This window comes from Rutilus rutilus, assembly GCF_951802725.1.
Source record: "Rutilus rutilus genome assembly, chromosome: 16".
NCBI lineage: Eukaryota > Metazoa > Chordata > Actinopteri > Cypriniformes > Leuciscidae > Rutilus > Rutilus rutilus.
In genome coordinates this window covers 30,238,404-30,260,549 of record NC_140224.1, presented here as the reverse complement: position 1 = coordinate 30,260,549, position 22,146 = coordinate 30,238,404, and the positions used below count along the sequence as shown (strand labels likewise).

General features: G+C 37.8%; 3 protein-coding genes across 10 annotated transcripts; all 3 read right to left on the bottom strand.

The window, feature by feature from the left end:
* Nucleotides 1-79: 79 nt before the first annotated feature.
* LOC311306686 (uncharacterized protein) lies at nt 80-8,851 on the bottom strand. Of its 3 annotated transcripts, none has more exons than XM_084435222.1 (16): nt 8,670-8,851; nt 7,554-7,658; nt 6,935-7,010; nt 4,560-4,716; nt 4,438-4,483; nt 4,286-4,344; nt 4,123-4,158; nt 3,976-4,028; nt 3,646-3,778; nt 2,125-2,342; nt 1,986-2,031; nt 1,782-1,847; nt 1,619-1,678; nt 1,442-1,530; nt 1,047-1,141; nt 80-973 (listed from the first exon to the last, which is right to left on the bottom strand). In XM_084435222.1, the coding sequence occupies exons 1-16, from the start codon at nt 8,704-8,706 to the stop codon at nt 909-911; spliced, it is 1,341 nt and encodes a 446-aa protein (XP_084291348.1). In that variant the 5' UTR covers nt 8,707-8,851; the 3' UTR covers nt 80-908. The 3 variants fall into 3 exon arrangements, with proteins under 3 accessions (XP_084291348.1, XP_084291349.1, XP_084291350.1); XM_084435223.1 differs by having other exon boundaries at nt 80-943; nt 8,670-8,850; XM_084435224.1 differs by lacking the exons at nt 80-973; nt 1,047-1,141 and having other exon boundaries at nt 1,440-1,530; nt 1,762-1,847.
* A 5,695-nt stretch (nt 8,852-14,546) lies between these two features.
* Nucleotides 14,547-21,917, bottom strand: LOC311306281 (galanin receptor 2a; the record flags this gene model as incomplete). The annotated part of the gene is made up of 2 exons (XM_084434603.1): nt 21,542-21,917; nt 14,547-15,288 (listed from the first exon to the last, which is right to left on the bottom strand). The coding sequence occupies exons 1-2, from the start codon at nt 21,886-21,888 to the stop codon at nt 14,547-14,549; spliced, it is 1,089 nt and encodes a 362-aa protein (XP_084290729.1). The 5' UTR covers nt 21,889-21,917.
* Nucleotides 16,687-20,521, bottom strand: LOC311305910 (uncharacterized protein). 6 transcript variants are annotated; one of them, XR_014630089.1, is made up of 11 exons: nt 20,261-20,510; nt 19,327-19,508; nt 19,140-19,189; nt 18,649-18,697; nt 18,473-18,544; nt 18,287-18,368; nt 18,159-18,192; nt 17,989-18,075; nt 17,683-17,846; nt 17,490-17,547; nt 16,687-17,397 (listed from the first exon to the last, which is right to left on the bottom strand). XR_014630089.1 is itself a non-coding variant. In XM_084433920.1 (11 exons), exons 6-10 carry the CDS (start codon nt 18,305-18,307, stop codon nt 17,503-17,505), a joined length of 315 nt encoding a protein of 104 aa, XP_084290046.1. In that variant the 5' UTR covers nt 18,308-18,368; nt 18,473-18,544; nt 18,649-18,697; nt 19,140-19,189; nt 19,327-19,508; nt 20,261-20,521; the 3' UTR covers nt 16,687-17,397; nt 17,490-17,502. The 6 variants fall into 6 exon arrangements, 4 of the variants coding, with proteins under 4 accessions (XP_084290046.1, XP_084290048.1, XP_084290049.1 ...); XM_084433920.1 differs by having other exon boundaries at nt 17,683-17,810; nt 20,261-20,521; XM_084433922.1 differs by lacking the exon at nt 20,261-20,510 and adding an exon at nt 20,051-20,252 and having other exon boundaries at nt 17,683-17,810.
* Nucleotides 21,918-22,146: the final 229 nt, after the last annotated feature.

Here is a 22,146-nt window from a genome sequence, read left to right as displayed (position 1 = left end):
ATTCCGGGCCATTGTGATGACGTTTTAGTAGCGCGAGAATCGATTCTTTTGAACAATTTGATTCGAGCACCACTAGGACTGTTCAGTTCGATGCGTACAGGAATGGTTCAGACCTATTGTGTGAACCGGCTCAACTGATTCGTTGAAAGGAATCAAGTCAAAAGAACGATTCGTTCTTGGTCGTAGGAGAGTGAAGTCAGAGATAACGAACAGAGGTAAATCCCCAAACCAAGAGCGAGATGTGCTTCAAATTCAAAGTCACAGATAAAGGCCACCAAACGTGATATTGATTTCTTCATAAAAAATACTGCATAACAAATTAAGGATGTTTGCTTTTTATTTTTACACTTAAAAACATCTTCTGCCTCGATGGAAGCAAAAATATTATATTTAAAAAATATATATATATCGAGTTTCAGTGACATACATTTACTTATTTGATTAGAGAACTTGAAAGAATGGAGAATGTTAATTCCTTATTAATTGTATGACAATTTGTCTTTGTTTTACTTTTTAAAAATCCTACAACCATGTTTATTTCCAGGTTTAAATGCATAAATAAATACATCAAATATATTTTCAGTATTCTTGGACCCCTGTGTGTGCATTTAATTTAGTGGTAATTTAAATTTCTTGTTGTTTTTAATGTGTTTTAAAATAGTTGTGTATTATATAACAGTGACAAAGTAATAAAGGCATGAAATCTGACTGACTCTGTGTTTCATGTATTTCTATCAAAACAACATAGCACAAATACAGGGTATTACAATAAGGTTTTATCTATCATATATACTAATACAAACAATAAACTATATTGTTATAATACATTAGAATATAACAATACATAGTGTTAAAAACACATGATGCAAACTACAAAAGATGTCCAGTCCACTTAAGTTCTAGGTTTTTCATACAAACCATTCTGTATGTTTAAACCCAGCAGCTGCGGGGGAAAAAAAAAATACACAAATGACTTGTGATTGACGTTTGAAATACGAAACCTTTTATTACTTTAACACTGTGACTTAAGGTGGTTTCAAACTCACCTATACGGTTAACAATCTCTTCACACTCACTACTTGTGGCAGCCTGCAGGACCACACAACAGAAGCCTGTTGGTTTTCCTGCCTGTGGTGAATCCCTGAAACCAATTAAATGTTTAGTACTGAATGTCCAAGAAAATCCAAGCTCAAAAACACAAAACCTGGAAGGAAATGGAATGCAGATAAACGGTAATCTAATACCGTAAACTCATAATCCGCCTGGCATTTATTCAAATTCCAACACCCTATCAAATACTGAAAGTATAAAAAAAAAAAGAGAAACATTTGATATTTCCGGAAAGAAAGCTTGACATAAAACAGCATGCCATTCATCTAACTTGAATTACTTATATATGAATAGACATCTATTATACAACTGTTTCTCAAAGTATACTTACAATAAACAGAAAGCAAAAATGGTTAAATCAGGTTGGCTTCCAAACCTCCCAACACATGATATCTCAGGGAAGTGGTGTTGAAACAGCTCCTAATCAAAAGGAAAAATGATACATTATATATTTAAATTATACACCTTACATAGTTATACATATACAGTAAAACTGATTAATACAAACCTGCTTATTGGACTTCTCTATGCAGGTAAGATGAGTCTCCTTTACATCCAGCAGTACTTCCTGTATGACAAAATCAGAAAGAATGCATGAAAAATCATACAGATGTCATAACTAGCTTACATGTCTCTTTAGCTAAAACTCACTTGATTAATTGTAGATGTACCTTTCTTGCCTGTTTGCTTTCCAGAACCTCAGGAATGGCATGCTGCAGAACCTCCTTACCCCCACACTTAAGATTAAACAAAAATAACACTGATATTCAATAATCACACTATTTAGGATCACATATTGACTCAGATGATACACATGCATGGATTAAAGCGAAGCAAGAGCACCATAAAGAGAGATGTTTACACAACTACTGTACCATTCCTATGTTTGCTTTTCCTAAGAGGTGTACAGCGTACAGGATCCTGTTAATGAAACACGATCAAACAGGCCAGACTGTTTATGGTATTTGTGACTAATACAATTGCAAACACGCGTGAAGTCTTTATTGAGAGTACCTGCCGTCTTTCATACACTGCGTCTGCCCTCTCTTCTGGCCCGCAGTTCTGTCCTGCTGAGAGGAGGGTTTTGGGCCAAACCGAAGCGAGGGTTTTTCCTGTTTGAGTTTCCTTAAGTGTTTGACCAGCGGCTGATAGATGGACCCATCTTCTCCTCTCCAACGTATAAAGTGAATGGAAAGTGGCTGACCCTTCAGCTTAGACAAAACCACACCTGCCTTTGGAGGGGGGAAAGTGTGTGGCCTGTCAGTCAGATATTGGTCTTTACGTAATTACCTTTGTTGAGCATTTTTTTTCATATTTGCAGAGACATATTTTAAAGTCGCGATGTAATAGAAGTAGTGACAGATCTTTTATACTATACTGTATTGTACATCCGAGTGATTATCGGATTATCAATTATCGACTTGGTTCTATGCATCAGTTGTCGATTTGACCTTGCGGTCGACTAAACTGATACACAATTACACAAATGATACACATACGTTCACAATAAGATCAATAACAAGTATTTGGAAAATAGGGTGACTTTTCATTTTAATGTCAACTTTAAAATGCTAGTGCAAATCAGATTTGAGCACTACACAACTTTAATTTTGGTCTGTTTGTCACATTAGTTGTGAAAATAAAAATACTGTCATCAATTATTTACTCTCATGTTGTTCCAAACCCATAAGACTTTCGCTCATCTTCACGACACAAATGGAAGATATTTACATTTTTAGTCTCTCCATTGAAAGTCTAGTCACCCAAAACTCATTCATAAAGAGATCGTAAAATAAATCCATTTGAATCAAGTAGTTTAATCCAACTCTTCTGAAGAGACACGATTGCTTTATATTGAGAACAAATTTAATCACTCACAAACATACATAGAGCACCGACAATTTATTTTACGATCTCTCGTTTTGAACTGTCAGAGTTTTGGGTGAGCAGACTTTCAATGGAAGCACAGATATCTCACAGATTTCATTGAATATATATTCATTTGTTTGTCAAAGATGAACGGAAGTCTTATGGGTTTAGATGGAATGACATGAGAGTGAGTAATTGATGACTGAATAATAATAAAAAATTGGTGAACTAACACTTATTGAATGGCCTTAGAAGGTACTTTAATCATGTGCAGATAATATTATCATTTACATTTATGCATTATCATCCACTTCATGGAAACCAGCAGCTTGAACATTGTACCTAACATCTCTTTTAGTGTTTCCCAGAAGAAAGAAAATAATATGTGGTTAATATGTGAATAACAAGTAAATGATGACAAAATTGTCATTTTTCAATGAACTTTTCCTTTAAAGCGATGTGACAGGAGCCACATCTTGTGATGTATTAGAATAAGCAAACACAATGGGAACACAGAAGCTTATCATGATTATTTAATCAATTCAGGCAAAGCAGAGAACAGAGTACACATATATATCAGGCTGTCTGTAGAAGCAATCTAATATAGATTTATGTTGGAATGTTGGGTCATGCAGGACACATTTTATGAGTACGATTTATTCTGACCTGCCCATTGCTAGCATTCCTCAGGGATATCCCATTGATTTCATCAATGATGTCACCAGGCTCGGCAAACATATCCGCCTGAGCTTGACTACCCTGAAGCAGGTCCAGCACAAACACGCGTCCATCTAGGTACCTTTAGAAAGAAATATGGGATATGAATAGGAATACTAACTAGGAATATTTGCTGTTCAATCTAGACAATCAAAAACTTGCACGATTTTTTCAACACAGACAGCAAAAGGGGGGGGATCAGAATGTGAACAAAAATGATTGCTAAAATGACGAACAAATGCAGCATTCAGAATTGAAAAGACATGCCGACATGCTAACCTGAGCACCATTCCCAGCTCCCGACAGGGAACAGCTTCATAGATTTGACACACCTAAAACACAAGCAAGGTTTGCAACATGCAGTTCAACATTACCTCTTCATGCACATACAGACAAATGAAGCATGTCAGAATATTAAGATTGTACCGGGAGCAGCCAGCTTTCATCCAGGAAACTGCAGTTCTGAGATTCAAGTCACAGAGAGGAAGTTCCCAGTAAAAAAACGACAAATTACAGCAACAAATCTCAAATTCAGCACATTGTATATATATATATAATATATCGAATATACAGGCTTAGTGGTTCATACCTCAATACTGATCTTAAAGTTCATTTCTGACAACACCATAGACAGCGAAAGAAACGGTTCTGTTTGGAAACAGTTGGGATACTATTTACAGCAACAACAACGAAAACAACACAACGGCTATAGTTAGATGGTTTGTGAAACCAAAAACTCACCTACAAACTCCTCATTTCTAAGAATAGAAATGTTAGGGCAATACCACTGCAAAGAAAAGAAATGATGTTGATTATTCTGTAAAAGACGAGATTCAGTCATCACCCTGTGAGTGTCCACTAACCTCGATTACTCTGTTTGTGTGCAGCAGGTGTTTTACTACATTTCCCAGGGTTCTCCTCATCAGCATGAGCCGTATGAAGAAGCGTCCTCGGCCTTGAGATGTAATGAGTTTGCTGCAGGCTGTGGTCTGTTGCACTGCCAAAGAGACTGAACTCAACCTTCATGGGCAGACAGAACATCCTGATCATTAAGATGCACTATTTTACAAAAAATTGTGGTTGTGATAAATCATAAGGTGTTATTTTTTTTAAATAGAGCAGGGTATTAAAATGTGAGCATTATGATGTAATATATATTGTTATTGCGATTATTAGAATAACAATTTAAGAATGACAAAAATCGCAATTTCAGATTTAAAATACCTCTTTTATTTATATTACTCCATAATGTTTCTCGTTTTAAATGTTTCCAAATCCTACATTACTGTATATGTCCTGGATTTAAAGGTAGGGGAGGAAATTTTCAGAGAGGCTAGCAATAGCGAGCTAGCTTTGAAAGCATGGCTGCGTCCGAAAACTGATAAATGCTGCCTTCGGGGGACGCATTACAAGGTAGAAAGGCATCAAGGCACGTCTGAATGCAATGTTAGTTGCACTTCCTGTCTCCTGAGATACCTTTATTTGATCGATTTTTGAAGGCAGCATAGATGTACCCTTAACTGCCTTTGATATCCCACAATCCTGTGCTTTACATTCTGTGACATTTGAGCTAGAAAAATAAAGATGGCGTCTGAAAGATGCGGCTGGTGGTCAGTTTGTGTGTAAATGTACATGTATGATAATTGTTTTCCACTTATGGTGTCATTTCTAGCGAGAAATTACTATTGTAGTCGTTAAATATTCACTTCGTTTTCACCAAAGCTCGCTCTATTTTGTTGTAGATCATTAAACTGTTACGCTGCAAAGTCATTGCCTGATAGGACAAGTCAGCTGCCTATAAGTTTTCAGACGTAGCCGTATAAGATCCCACCCTGCCCCCAGGGCGTCTCCAAAGCCACACCTCCTCCAAAACACATCAACTCATACAGCAGGGAGCAAACAAAAGCGTGACGAGAGACGGCGTTAAACTACCTCATGTCTCAAAGCACATAATTCTAGAATAATAATCAACATAAACAACCTTATGAGCACTGACCTGTACTACCTGACTGCTGCAGATTCATTTCTGTGCTGATAGTGTTGCCAGTGAAACGCATAAATTCGAGTCACGAACCGCTCCGAGTATAACGTCACGGGTTTCCATCTCTTCCAAATGACAGTAGTTATGGCGTGAACGCAGCATAAGTTAATTGTTTCGGTTCAGGAGAAACTGTAAAAGGCGGCTGCTGTTTCAGTTGCGGTGCTTGATGACTGACGTCTGTCAAACTCTACATAGCATGAAACGCGCTGATGACGTGTGCTGTCTGCGCGAGCAGGTGCGCGGAGGTATGGAAATACATATGTTGACAGGCATGTGGGATATCGTATCATTGCATTCGGACCGAATACAATGATTGGACAAACATTTTATGGTCCTGTGCCTTCCACAGACGATATATAAATACATTTTAGTAGGGCTGTAATCTCCCAGTTGATTAGTCGATACGTTCTGGCTCGACCAAAATTCTGATTGGTCGATTTTTTGCCGCGTTCATTTCATCAGGTGGAAAGCACTAATTGCTAATGGGGGTGTTTTCAGAGCACCCCTGTTTCACAGGTAACAGTCTGTCTTCAGAACACCCCCCTTGTTTTCACTTCTTTTGGATTAGCCCAACCCACTGGAGAAGAGCGACAGATTGAAGAAAGTAGGCTACTAGAAGGTTTGCTGAATATTATTTATTTAATTGTGAGAGCGTTTAATTCATAGTCAGTCAGTCCTCTTCTACCATGTCAACAAAGACATCGGCAGTGTGGCAGCATTTTTTTAAAAGTTAATAGTCTATTCGTGTCTCAGCCGCGAAGCTGAGCTCCACAGAGCGGCTGAAATGATAACGTTAGTGTCTGTAAGTTATTATAATACATATGACAAAAACAATTGTCTAAATTATGTTGCATATTCCTCAAAAGTTCTTGTGATGATAATTACTAGCTAATTTTATATTAGCTAGTTAATTTAACGTTTTTTTTCCTAACGTAATTTTTAGTCGAAAATGTCAGGACTTCAGTCGACCAAGATTACCTTTGGTTGATTACAGCCCTACATTTTAGACCACTTAACTTAGTGATTGCTATCAGGATGTGAAGAGACTTTCAACCAGCATAACAAAAAAAAAAAAAACATTTCTGGATCCCGGATCGCCTACCCTGCCTTTAATTAGACCTTGAATGCCAGATTTTCTTTCACCCTATATAGTAAATTATGCTAAAAATGAGAAGCAATGAGTGCATAAAGACTCACCTGCCACATGTGTCGTGCTGTAGAAGCTGTTTGAAACAATGCCAGTAATCTCTATGTGCTAAGCTGAGAACAGGCTCTAAAAACATGAATGACATGCAGCATTCATTATATAATAATACTGTCCTTTACATGCACTTTTATTTGCTTGTATTTTTTTTTTTTATCTAAGAGACAAACTGCTACTAGGCTAATAATTATATAATTAAAAAAATTAGCCTGGAATGTTTTTGCATGCACTTGCTGGCTGCTTTTCCTTTCACTATCTTTGTTCTATGTTTTGTAAAGAAATGCATATGTAGAAAGTTTATGTGTACAATTTATTGTGTACAACTACTTTGAAGCATTTAAGCTTAAACATTCAGGTCAAAAGGTTAGGTTATAACGTCATGGGAAACATAAATTAAGTTAAGTGTGTCCAAATTTCTAAAGTATATTGTCAATAGACACATCCTTGTTGTTATCTCTTAACAGCAATTAATGTCATCCTATAATGTGTATGTATTTTCTAACAATGTGTGCCAGGTGTAATAATGGCTCATATTTGAGTTTGCGCTCTGTGTTTGCTGACAGGACAATGTGCAGGTGTACAGGAGAGTGTGTGTTGGTGTGTGGCTCTTACGCTGTAGTCCCTTTTGCAGTATAAGTTCCAGCAGCTCACAGCAGGATGCCAGGTGTGGGTTGGAGTCAGTCACAGTCCCCTCCGATTTCAAATTCAGAATGCACACTTGGAATAAACAGGGAGGATTATGGTTAATGATTAGTTTTCTGTTTTTAACCACAAAATGTAATGAAGGTGCGTGGAATAACCCTTGCATCATTAAACCAGATCAAAACAGCACACACTGGCATACTTGGTTGCCAGGAATATGATAAAACGAGATGGATCTGGAGCGGAGAGAGGAAATTTCTGTCGCTGCACTCATATACGCTGCTCCAGACTGGCTTTTGCTTTGTGTGTTTTGGGTGTTTTTAGACTAGCAGAGAGAAATGTGTTTAATATTGACAATATTCCCTATTGTAAACAGATCTGAGTTAAACGGCTTCTCGAACAAGAAAAAAAATGGAGGCTGGGACTTGATTTTGTCATTGTTAATTGATCGTTGTGGTTTTCTATTGCTGCAAACTCACTTGAGTGACAGGTTGTCCCGCCCTTGCGCCAAGTCATCAGAGAAGAGATGTTTTGGTTAAAGATTACAAGAGCATATGCATTTAACAATAATGATGTGTGCACGAATAAATCATTTATAATAGCCAAAATGCCGCAATAAAAAAATAAATAAAAAAATAAGAATAGTCCATTTTGATTTCATGGTGACTTTCTCCCCTATTAGCACGGCTACTCAGTATGAATACTTATAAGGCAATAGGCTACTTAGTATACAAATGTTAGTTAAGCCACGTATTTGGCTCCCGAGATTTACACACAAAAAAAAAATTGCGTAGGCTATAAAAGAATAGTAACTCAGACTATATCCTAAAGAGCAGCAATCAAAACATCCTCTCCAGTGTGGCCACTTCAATATTACTAATTCAAAACGGGTGCGCAAAACAAGACAAGTATGCTAGCTATCTATTTAAATCTCCCAACAACAAGCTCTGCTAACAGCTCTCAGACAGCCTGTCATCATCTGTTGCGTGACCAGAACAACTGATCAATAACCATAAAACAGCACATCGAAGGTCAGACACAGCCTCTAATATGCGTATATGATGATATATGGGATATGAAACCTACCTTTAAGTGTTTCGATAAGCGGGTCTTTTGCTGGCATTATTGTCAACGCGCATATTCCGCCACACTTACAACGACAAGCAAATAACCGTCATCAGAGGTTTGTTTCCTCAAGGTTGCTTCATGAGTGAAATGTGAAGCACGTTCAGTGGTGACAGTAACACCCGTCATAAATGTGCATTAAACAGTTTATCGCCCCATTATGAACCCATGTGATATGGTGGTGATGATGAAGATGATGATTATCTATTGATGATCTATTAATTAAATAAATCGTCGCCAAGTCGTTCCCAAAAGGCTCTATATCCATCACATCTCAAATTATGTAGGCTAATGTGCTTGGAAATTTTATATTTTAAATATATACACAAAATATACAGCTCCTGTCTTGGCTAAATACACTAAATGAAATATTATTTTCTTCATTTCTGCATAATAATAAAAAAGCCGCTTGGTTGGAATTTATTTATTTAGTGGTGTAAATAACTCTAATTAATGTTATTTTTCTTTCTTTCTTTCATTTTAAATCAGTAAAATATGCATTGAGAGTTTCTTTAGTGTGATGTTGGGCCTTTGTTTAACAACAGTTAACATTTAGTTTTCTTGTTATTGAGAAAGTCTTGGATCCTAATTGGACCTACTTCACTGCAGGCACAAGTCTGCTGCGAGGCAACATCTCTGTCCAATTCACTGAGCATGCTTTAACTTAGAAGTTCTTCCATTAGGACTGATTGGAAACATTCGGTAAAGGACGACAACTACCTGTTACGTCCCAGTGTGGTGACTAAAATGATGGAGCTTATGAAAGCTGTTGCAGGATCTTTAAGCAGTGCTTAAAGAGATAGTTCACCCAAAAATGAAAAATCTGCAACTTGTGTTTCATGCCAACTTTAATAATTACAGGGTTAGTGGTTTAAAAACAAACTCAGAATGTAGATCAATAAAGCACTGCATTTTAAACACTGCAATAAAAATTGCACAAGCTATAGTATAAACTAAGATGGAAACACATTGCCTCAATAGTGGATTTGATTGGATAACTGGACTAACCATTTGACCAATTTCATTGCACAGCATCTTAAATGTTGGTTTGATCATTCTGAAAATCAGAATGATTTGATGACCTCCCAGAACTGTCTCACACGATTGTGTTCACAAACACCAGCATCCAGACACAAGGTAGACAGCGTTTATTGCGTCTTTTATGATATAGGATAAAAGAACCACATTGGCTTCCATTTTATTACAGATATTTTGCACCAATTTCCCAGAAAGTGATGATTTTGTTCTCGAACACATGGGATGCAAACAGTGCTTTGTTCATGAATGGAACAAACTTTAGATGGAAATATAGCTAATGTGAACACTGTTTACTGCTGACAACTTCCATTGAGACAACCTCAACAGCTTTCATTTAAGCTGGATCTTCTCTTTCCCCTTTTGCCCCCAGAGAGACAACAAGATGAAGGAGGCAAATGTACAGCTTGTTTTATTTTCTTTAATAAAACGAAAGCAGTATTTCAATGAGAGTATTCAATGGAACAGTGAGTGTGTACTAAAACACAACCAACACCAGACAAAGAACTAAATGAACTGAAGGGCTCATAAACACAAGATAATAAACTCAAATGCAAACAGGTGGGATTGAATTAGTCATATAATGAAAAGCCATGGTAACTGGTAACCGAAATCACATACTTGGGATACGTTTACATGTTTTCCCTTGAGTTTTCCACGTACATTGTCAAAACGATCCGCGAAAACTACTAAAAACGCTGTATTCTGCTGCCAGGCCATTAGATGGCGATAAAACAGTAGACTGAACGCATAATACGCATGTGCATGACATCATCGTCTTCAGAGATTCACGTTTTTTGTTGTCTACAAGGAGACCGGTTTCCTTGCACTTTGAAACCCGTTTTCTAAAGTTCATTTTCGGGCACCCAAAACGCTGTTGTTGTGTAAATGAACGACCAAAACGCATAAAAAGTTTTACATTTTTAGGTGAAAACAGTGTCGTGTAAATAGCCCCGTATAGTAGGCGAAAAATTGTATGTGACAAAACAAGTACGTCAGAATTCACAGTACTCACAATACACACTAGTTCCAGCAAGATTCTGAAGTGTGCATACAATGGGCACTTTACTATCCCATGAGGCCACAGAGGGGATTTGTGAATGGTTGTGAAGCGACGCAACTGATTCTGCAAGGTCACATGGCGAATGTAGTACGTCCAGATTACGTTTATACAACACAAACATAGAACGTACTTTTTTAGCGGTCATGATATAACCAATTGTTCAAAATAAGTACGTACTCAAGACAAGAGAGTATGCGATTTCAGACACAGCCTCGGACTGAACAATCTGTACACACTTAGATGTGTCATCGTTAGAGAGACACCCAGTACCTCCTATATATTAACATCAGTTAAGTTATCTCATGCCCCTGAGAGGAGAGGCAGAAGAGTGGTGCTTAATTGGTGAATTTTGACGTGTGACTACACTGTATTTTCAGGAGAAAGCCATTAAAAATGTGTTGGGGTTGGTAGGCCTACTGTGAAAATGACACACAAGAACAAACTAGAAGAGGCCAACTAACTGTAAGAAAGTACCATTGAGCATCAGAACTATAGTCAAGAGATTCAACCTGAACACTTCACATGCTGGTTTTATTTTAGGAATGTTTTTTAATGCATAATTCTGTTAAGCAAAAGCTGATTTAATAAATAATAGAAAGATTATTGGAGTATGTTTTACAAGAAAATATACTATTTCAGTCTTTACATTTTTTTATTCAATTCAATGTGTTACTTGCCACCTCTTTGTAATTATTTGTTCAATCGAGCATTTTTTTTTAAGTGAAAATTGTTTATACGCCAATTTTTTCAGTGTATGACTTAAAGGTGCAATAGGTGATCTGGGAAATGCTAACTTTAGCCTGCTAGCATTGAAAGCATACAAACCCATCCTCCCTGCAAATCGCTGTCCAAAGCCACACTTCCTCCGAACGCGCACAGACCAGAAGCGAGACGACCAGAGACAACTTTATTGGATTACAATATCATCGGTGAGAAAACTTTACAGTACAGCGAGTAACGCTACCACAACAACGAACGTAAACAACTGTTTGTCTGCCATTCTCGCGCTGTCTGTACACTACAGTATGACATATGATGTTTGCGTGAACAGGCTGCGCAGTGGTATGCAAACACACGTTGACTGATAGGGAACATTTTATGGTCCTACACCTTCCACAGATTATATTTTTATAAAAATACTTTTAGACAGCTTAACATAGTGATTGCTATCAGGATATGACGAGACCAGCATAACAACAACAACAACAAAAAATCTGTAGAGAATCAGCTATTGCGCCTTTAAATCATTGTATGTCCAGTGATGCAGTGTTGTTATTTTTAACTGAAACTATTAAAATATTTTTTATTAACTGGAATAAATCAATAAAATAAAAATATTAGATGAAAAACTTACAAAACTGGTATGAATTTTATATATATTTTTTAAATTAAATTACTAAAAAATATATATTAATACTGTGTGTTTTGTTTTTTATCGACAAACCTGTTGCACTAATGTTGAACATAGATGCAAATGAGATCTAAGAGCTCTGGCAGATGGGAAGAGTTTGGTCTGTTCCTCAGAGAAAGCTATCCTGCATGGATCATACAGATTTATTGTGCTTTTCTTGTAGCTTGGCTCTATAAATCACCACCCACTGCATTATTTTGCTAACAGAAGCTTGAAGGTGAGTAAATGGGAACAAAATATTAATTATCTAACAAACAAGATTTCTTTTGGGACACATTTCTTTTCATGACTGCCTTAATTTTTCATGACTATCAAGTCTGTTTTGTGTCAAAAGGCCAGATCAATGTATGACCCCTATAGTGAAGAGCTAAATTGGTGACTGGCTGCAATAGGACTCATGGAGAGCAGAGGAGTATCATCATCATCATCATCATCATCAGTAGAGAGCCAGAATTGTTTTTGCCACCTCACAGCTGTCCTCTGCACATGCCAATCTGTTTGACTGCAGAGAGGCTCTTCAAGAAGAACCTTAAGTATGAGAGACACTGGCACCAAAGTCTCCTGCAAAATTACGCAGTGCATGAAGAGATTTTTAATACACATGAAGGTCAATAAAATGAACATATTCACACTCAGTGACCTGTTTCTTGTAGTATTACTAAACAAAAACGAAAGATTTGCCCTCAGTCCTTTTTTAGCATATAAGCAGCGTCATGGGAAGTATAATATAACCACAAATCTGGTTAAATAAAGTCGTTAAATGAGGCTGCAATGCTGGGCTTTTTCCACTGATGGAGCAAATCAGAGAGCACATATTGCCCACAAACTCACTAAGCAACAGCTGAGCCTGGAGCAGATATACACTAGAACCAGCCAACTGGCACATTCCCAGTAAAGCCAGATCCAGGGAGAACCAAGATAAGTGGATATTCTAGTGCAGATCTGTTTGATAACAGCTTGAATGATCATTCTATATACACTGTTGCTTAGAAATCATCACAAAGACCAAGACTTATTTTCAGTTACGAATCGTTTATTTATTCATTAATCGGCTTGTTAATTCTTTCCAGCATTTATGGTTGAGCCTACACATTCAAAGCATTATCTTTCAAATTCATAACATGCTTGACCCATGAGACACAAAAGAGGTAGTGGTACAGATATACTGTATGTGAGACATTTCATATAATATTGCAAACAAAGTCAACCTTTTTTCTTTCAGCTGTTGTCCATGAAAGGCTGTAAATGTAAACAGTTTCAGGAAATTTGCTATAGGGGTCAATGACTCATGTTTTCAACTACAGTAAATATATTCATTTATTTAAAATACACAAAAAATGCAATTCATGCATAGAATTACTTGAAAACCACCGTTCAAATGTTTGGGGTCAGCAAGAATTTTTTTTTTTTAAAGAAATTTAGACTTCTTTCAAAATTACTAAATCTTACTGACCCTTGTAGTGTATCTTTCCAATAAAGAGAATGTTTTTAATTTATGAATAAAAAATATTTTTTATATTTTTGGGATATTCAGATAATATTATATATTATATATATTATAATAATTTAAAAAAAATAAAATCTTATCAGTTTGGCATAATCTTTTATTTCTATTAGCCTACTTTATTTCTGTTCTAAAAATTAACAAAACTGCTTATTTGGAAATATTTCATATTAAAATATTTTAAATACCAACAAAACCATGTGGTGCAACCACACACACATATATATATATATATATATGATAAACAATACAAATATTTTACAAAACCATATGACCACATGTGCTTTAAACTAGGTTTTCAAAGACATTTGATTTATTTACCATAGACACTCTTATATATCATTGACCCATACAACAGATCCTGTGTAGCAATAACCCAAAAGAAGATGAGAATGGCAGAGGAATACTGTATTAATGTGACATAAATTCTAAAAATATGTTCCAATATGATCAAATTGTTATGAAAGTTCGCCATGTGAACGTTTGAACCAAACAAATTGATGCCGGCACTTTTCTCTGATAATTGAATCTATTCGTACCTCTGGAAAACCTTACTATGAGTCACAGTCACAAAACACATAGCGCAGTGACGAAAGCTGCCAACATTGACAAAACACAGACACGAGAGATTTTATATTTTAAACATCAGTCACTGTCCTCATCGAGAACACAAAAAGCACTGCTTCCTCTCTACCTGACAACCTGAGCCTATATGACAACTTTTGCTATGTAATCACAGCGCAAATGCTGTTAAAGGCCACCGGAAAAGAAGAGTTTTATACTTTGGTGAGCACTGATTTGACAGCGGGTGAGAGTGTAAGTGGATTATGTTACATTAAATGTCATGAAGGCACTTGTCATCATCTTCTTGCTACTTTTGCTCCAGAGACGACCCCGGGTTGACCCGTCACTATGATTGGATCCTTCACACGTGGCAGCTTCCATCAGGCTTACCGTCTGTGCCGGCTGCACGTTGTGGATCCGGTTTACGACCCGGTTAGGGAACGCACAGCCAAACACCTTCTTGAAGCCCTTGCGGAAGTGCTTAGACACCAGGGCGTACACGATGGGGTTCAGGCAGGAGTTGGCGTACGCCACCAGGTGAGAGAGAATGCGGATGACGTAGGTTGTGTGGTTGAGCGGGAAGTGGCCGAACAACATGCACAAGATAACCAGGTGATGCGGCAACCAACATAAACAGAAGAGCACAGCCACAATGATTATCATCTTGGTCACCTTGCGCTTGGCCTTGCGGGATTCCGACATGTCCTGCATGGGGTCCACGGAGGTCCACAGGTAGCGAATGGTGCGGGCGTACGTGATGCCGAGAATGAGGACTGGGATGAGGTAGCCGAATATGAAGGTGCAGACGTCCATGGCTCGACGATGATGGATGTTCCACGCCGGGATGCAAACGGTGGTCCCGTCTAGATCCATCTGCTGGTAGTAGCTGAGATAAGGACTGGAGAAGAACAGCGATAGCGCCCACACCAGGCCAATGGAGGTCAGAGCATTACGGGGTGTTCTCGTCTCTCTTGAGCGTAAGGGGTACCGAATGGCGAGGTATCTGTTGAGAAAATGCAATCGCAATACATCAATTATAATTTAAAATTATTGCTAAATTGTAAGTTACCATGAAATCATAATGGACAAATCTTTTTTATATTGCAGGGTTAATTTTTTCATGTTCCCTCGTAATCAAAATAACTGCCCTTCCCTCTTGCATTAAAGGAATAGTTCACCCAAAAATGAAAATTAGCCCATGATTTACTCACCCTCAAGTCATCCTAGGTCTATATGACATTCTTCTTTCAGACGAATACAATCGGAGTTACGTTAAAAAATGTCCTGGCTCTTCCATACTTTACAATGGCAGTAAATTGCTGTTATTAATAAGCTAGTTATTTTATTTTTAAAGTTTTAAATATGGATATTTTTCTTACACAAACGCATGGCTTCACTTCAGAAGGCCTTTGTTAACCCCCCGGAGCCGTGCGGAGCACTTGTATGATGGATATGATGCACTTGTATGGACTTCAAAAAAATGGTGCCCATTTACTCCCTTGGAAGAGCCAGGACATTTTTTAATATAACTCCAATTGTATTCGTCTGAAAAAAGAACGTCATATACACCTAGGCTGACTTGAGGGTGAGTAAATCATGGACTAATTTTCATTTTTGGGTGAACTATCCCTTTAAGGTCTCTTCTTTTCTCTGATGACGTGTTTACTGGCACGAGGGCGGGACAACCTGCGTCACTCCCATGAGATCACAGCAATAGCAAACCACAATGATCCAATCAATTCTTGATGGACAAAATCAAGTCCCACACCACATTTTATTCTGATTTGAGCTGTTTGACTCGGATATAGGCTATGTCACAATAGGAAAGAATACTAAAAAAATGTATAAACAAGCAATAAACAAAAAAAAAAACATTGCAATTCAGCCATTATTTTGTACGAATAGGCTATCCTTTTCAGTAGAATGTTATGATTATATTAATAATTTCATTTTAAAAGTGCTTAACATATGTCAATCACTAAAATGCATTATTAATTGCATTGTTTTCAAAACCAAAACAAGAGAATTAAAAATGATAATTAGCCTATATTTGCATCACCCCAGATAGCAATGAGTCGGCGGACCACCGTCGGCGCTCCGGCGGCAGTAGAAGCGGCAGAATGGCGACATCGCAAACACGTTGGACGGCGCACCGCCGGCGGCAGCCGCTTTTTAAAAGCGGCAGCCGCCTTCCTACCGCCTTCGTTCCGCGGCCGGCCCGCCGGCCAACCGCCGTCCCGCCGCCGTTATATTTAAGGCGGCCCTTCCGCGGCCCGCTGGAGGCAAGTGCTATTTTCGAGCGACCTGCCGCCGCTTATTCTGGCTATATATTTATATATAATATTTAATATTTATAGCATGCAGTTTATCAAGAATAATGATTGCTCAAACCAGACAAATATCCATTTGGCATTTTTATTCCACATTTCAAAGTACATTAACTGTCATTTAAACAAGATGTGTCAGATCACTGAAACATAACAGAAAAATAAATAAATCAATATACTAACATGCAGGTTTCTTATTAAATTTTGGTAAAAAAACAAACAAACGAAAAACAGCCTTACAAGCAAATTACAACTCTTACAATAATTGTTCATATAAAGAGGACAGCTCTAGGGTGAAAAAAATTACCTGTAAGTAAAGAGAATACTTGATACGAAATAATGTGCAGGATACCAAATAAATCAAAGTATGACATCACATTTACAAGCCATTTCTAACAATAGGTTAAGTGGTAGTAATTTATAGTAAAGCTCTGGAGTAGAATAGACCATTATAGCTGCAATGCTGACCTGTGGCACAAGGACTTACAAGCATTATTTGAAAAAAGAAAAAAAAGAAAGTAATTTCCACAGTTAGTGAGTATAGTGTGACACTTCTGACTTCTTTAGGGGTCTTGATGTTACTGACTGCAAGATAAAGAAAGGATTCCAGTTGTCAGTGATTCTGGGGTGTCAGTAGTCAGCCTAAGTGGTCGGCTGTGGGTCCCTCTCAGCTGTGCGGTGCCTTTTTCTGCCTTTACGGTCAGATGCTCCTTTCAGGTAACGCGAAACATTAACCTAGACCGCTTCATCAGTGGCATCCTGGGTTGCCAGGTTCTTCCGGATGGCTAATTTAGAAAATACAGATCTGTCATTTCATTTGAATTGCATGACGCCATACACATCTACTTAAATATAATTAAAAAAATATCCAACTTACTTTGAACAATGGTCTAAAGGAACATGTCTCTAAAACTTGCTTTATCCCCTACACCAAGCTGAAAATCCAAAAAAGTGTTACAAATTACATTTCTCTGAAGCTTGTGAAAGGCTAAGGATTCAGACTGTAATATATGCAGTATACAATCTTAAATTTTACTTTTTAGATATGGCGTTATAATCAGCAAACTTACAAATTGTTCCTGGAGCTTTTTATCCTGCTTCAAACTGTTGTCAAGACACGGCAAATCTTCCTGGGTGTGTAGGGGAGTAACAGATCCCCTGACAGGGATAACTCCAACAGACACAACATCGCCAAACTCTGCAAGACGTCACAGCATAAGGGTCTGATCTGCACCTACAGGGTTTCCCAGAATAAAATAGTCAGTCCTGGTCCCTCAACTACTAAACTATGACATTTATATCTAGGTCTACTACATGTACAGGTAGCCCCAGTGGGAATTAAACCAACAACCACAGGTGCTGTTTGCAAGTTGTACCTGATTGCCCAGTGCAAGCAAACGTCTTCAACATTGTTTGTTGAACTTGCTTCACCTGCTCTTGAAGTAAGCCGCTGTCATCCGAAGCTACAAAATGAAAGGCATATGGTAATTTTGGACTTACATCACACACAAAGAAGTACAATTTAAGAAACAGTGCAAGTTCTCACCTGCTCGTGCATTGCTTTCCCTCAGGGCTTGGTTCTACATTTAAAAAATAAAATAAAACAAACAACTAAAGGCACTATTTGCAATACTGTTAAAACACTGGACATTAAGACATAGGGCTAGAATATACCTTCACAGCTGAAAACTTCATGCTTGACACGAGATGCCATTGGAGTACAAGGGCCAACAATAGAGCAATGACTTTCTCCCTCCTATTGATAATCATTGACATGTAAAAATATGTTTGAAGTTATTGCATACATTTCATTAATTGGACTTAAATGTAACACTTAGTTAAGCGCAACGTATTACATACCTCCAGAGTTTTCACCCATATGCTGCCAGGGTAAATTTGCTGCCGGGGGAGTAAAGCTTAGTACTTGATGAGCTGGGGGAGCAAACATAACAGCTTTCATTTCAATGCAGAGTATTGCATATTCAGTAATGAAACAATAATTGAACTGTGCAAAGCTAATGGAATGTACAACACACCTCAACACCTTTCATCCAGAAACTGCTGCAGCGAATCCCATCAAGTGTCCTAGTGAAAAACAGATTATGATTAAAGGATTCATCATCTTAAAGTCAGCATGAAATCAAATGTTACAATTTGTATTTTTATATGTAATATTGTAGTGTTTATGTAAATGATTCATCTGTGCACTTCTTTTTTTATTTTTTTATTCATGTACCCTTATAATATTTAATCAAATACATTACCCTTCCCTCCCCCCTCGAAACGACTTATCTTCCGGTCATGTGCAATGGCGTGGCAACTCCCCTCAAACCATTAGTCTGCTATAAGCAGAGATGGAGAGGAGGAGCGCTAGAGTAAAACCCTGCTCCTCTATTCAATATTCCCTTTCACTTGGAAATACGTCACAACATTGGAGAAAAGTCGTTTGTAACTTCCAGTTCATGCCAACTTTAAATAGAAGCAATAGTTTCCAAGACAAAAAAACTTCACAAATAACATCACTTACTTGTACTCAAACTCTTGGCGGATTCTGGATTACTGGGGAGAAACCTGGTTCTAAGAAAGGGGAAACAGAAATTTGATGATGATAATAATAATAATGAATGAAAGATTCCGTTATCCACAATAAACAGACAAATAAATTACACAGATGAAATAAAGGAAAATCAAATGTACAAGTCAGACCCATTTACCTGCTCCCTTCATGAACTTAAAATGATGTTTCTCCCAGGTGCTGTGTGGAGGTGTGCAGCGGATGGCTAAATTGTTCCTTTGTCTTTTTTGCCAATGGCACATGCCCTTCGCTGAGCCACTCTTGCTGAACCACTGCAAATGGCAGATCCTCCTTGTTGATAAACTGAACAATGTGAAGCATCTAAAATAGAAGACACATTAGCATAAAGTATACTTTTTGATTATTTTTTTTCAGGCAAAATCAACAACATTAAAATGCTCACCCCTTCGAAAAAGCAGTAATTTTCACAAGTGGATCAACAGAAAACCATGTTCAGACAAACAAAATCATATAAACAACCTACATCGTTATTTTTGTAAGAAAACACCAAAAGTTAAACTAGTCTTTCTAGATGTAAAGTTTGGCTACCTACTGTGGCTAGATACATTTAACATGTAACGTTTGAACATGCTTGAACTCAGTGTAAAAAAGGTGAAACAGCATGTGGTAGCGAACACTAATCTAGACTAGCAGCATAATTATGTTTAGTTAGAAAACAACACAAGTTATACTGATCAGTCTTTCTTGTCGTGAAGATTTTGCTAACGTTACCATTCCCACGTAGGCGGCAGAATAATTGTCCGTAGTTCAGGAACTGTAACGTTAGTTAATTCGACTGACCAATACTATCTTAAACCACATGTACTCACACTTGTATAAACATACATAACAGTTAAACATACTTAGAAGAAGAAAAAAAACTCAACGCCAGGAAGAAACGAAGTAACGTTAGCCTAGCTATGGCGGAAACATGGCGGAAACTTTGCAAACAAGGCTAACTTACTTTAGCTTGACTAGTTAGGCAAGAACAGATCTTAAGAAGAAGAACTAAAAACAATGTCAAAAATGAACATAGTAATATTGCGTTACACAAAAAGGAAAAATGTACTTACTTAAAAGATCGTATATTTCCTCTCTCCAAATACTGAAACCGTGTGACGAGACGAGTAAATCTGCTTCAGTTTTTTAGGTGCTGCCCCTCTCGACCGGTGGAGGTACTTCTCTGTTTGTGCTTTAACACTTTCTTAAACATTTGTACAGGTCGCAAAACTCGCAATTGCAAACTGCAAAGTAATCCCTTATACATGTAAAAGGTAAAATAAATTAAAAATTGAGCTTGTAAAACAATGAAAGACATAACCACAATTTCCTGGAGTGACACAGAGACAAAATATTTATAAATATTTCACTTTATCCTTCAGGTCAAAACAGGGATTTTCATGTTTCTCATAGACATTACCATGGTTGCAAATTAATAAAAAATATATAAAGCAAACCCAAGATTTTGGCCAAGTTGCAGATGTCTTTCACTGTTCACTGATTTCAAGCATTGGTGAAAAATCTAACTTCATCCATGTATTCTGCTAAATTGTTCATACCATGAATGAAATATTTATTTTAAAAACGAATCAGAATCAGAAAGATATTTATTGCCAAGTAAGTTTTACAAAAGGAATTCTGTTTGGTCTATTGGTGCATCTCAAATTGTGCATAAATCAAAGAAATGTAAAGAATTGTCACCTTAAGTGAATAAAATAATTCTATATATTTTACATATTATCGCTTCAGAGTTTCAAAGTAATTTAAATGTAATTTCCTAAACCTTATCATGGAATCAGAGTCAAATCTGTTATAACCCCTAATGGCTTTGGAGCAACAACAAAAATTGATATAATTCACATAATAATTATAATCGCTTTAAATGTGAAAAGTAGTTAAGATGCTGTCAGTTTCACTCATGGCTGGTCGATTTCAAAGCGGCTTGCCGCCAGCCGGCCGCGGTTCATTTAGACGGCGGCAACCGCCAGAGAGAATGAAGTCGGCGGCCCGGCGGCTGTTCGCCGGCGGCATCTCGCAAGAAATGGGAGTGACGTATTCGGCGGCAAACGCTTCATCGCCGCCAGCGGGGCGCACCTATAGCCGACAGCTTGGGGCCAGCGGCAAAAAGAAGCCGTGCCGATATTTTTTGCTATCTGGGACAGACCGTCAAATAGCAGTTAACGTTTCTTTCTGCACTATTCTTATTAAGTGCCGTGCAAGATAGCACCGTCCTCTTACAATTATTTATTGCATATTACTGGCTATATAACATCTCAATCAATTACGCGTTTCACGATTCGCTGAACTGGAAAGAAAAGCGCGCGCTGTTTGTGCACAACAGGATAAGAACGAACCTGTCCAGAGACACAGCTGTCAGAGTAAAGATGCTCGCGTACATGGTCAGATAGATGATAAAGTGCACAGCTTTGCACACGAAGGGTCCAAATACCCACTCGTCCATGGTGTAGATGGTAGCCTGGAAAGGCACGCAGAAGACGATGAAGCAGAGGTCCGCCAGCCCGAGGTTCAGGATGAACAGGTTGGTGCTCTTTGTGTTCATCTGGCCGTTGCGGATGAGAACTGCGAGCACAAGACAGTTCCCCACGGTACCAACCAAAAATATGATAGAGAAAATGACAGAAATGATTACCGACTCAACTTTCCAGCTGGGGGAGAAGTGAATCCCTTGAGATGCGTTCATCTTTCATACAGTGAAACGTCTAAAAAGCTTCAACGTTGCATAGGCACCATTTGGGCACGCATGCATAAAGAACATTACATTGACATTTTTGCGCTTTAAGTCCTATAAAATAGACTACTCAAAGTCAAACACAACGAGAAAAGAAAAGCATCTTCCATCCGTTTTCACGTAGGTAGCCTACAGATGAGGTGGTTGTGATTGAACGTGTGATCATCACCATGCCTCCTCCCCTTATCCTCAACTATTCATCAAGAACTT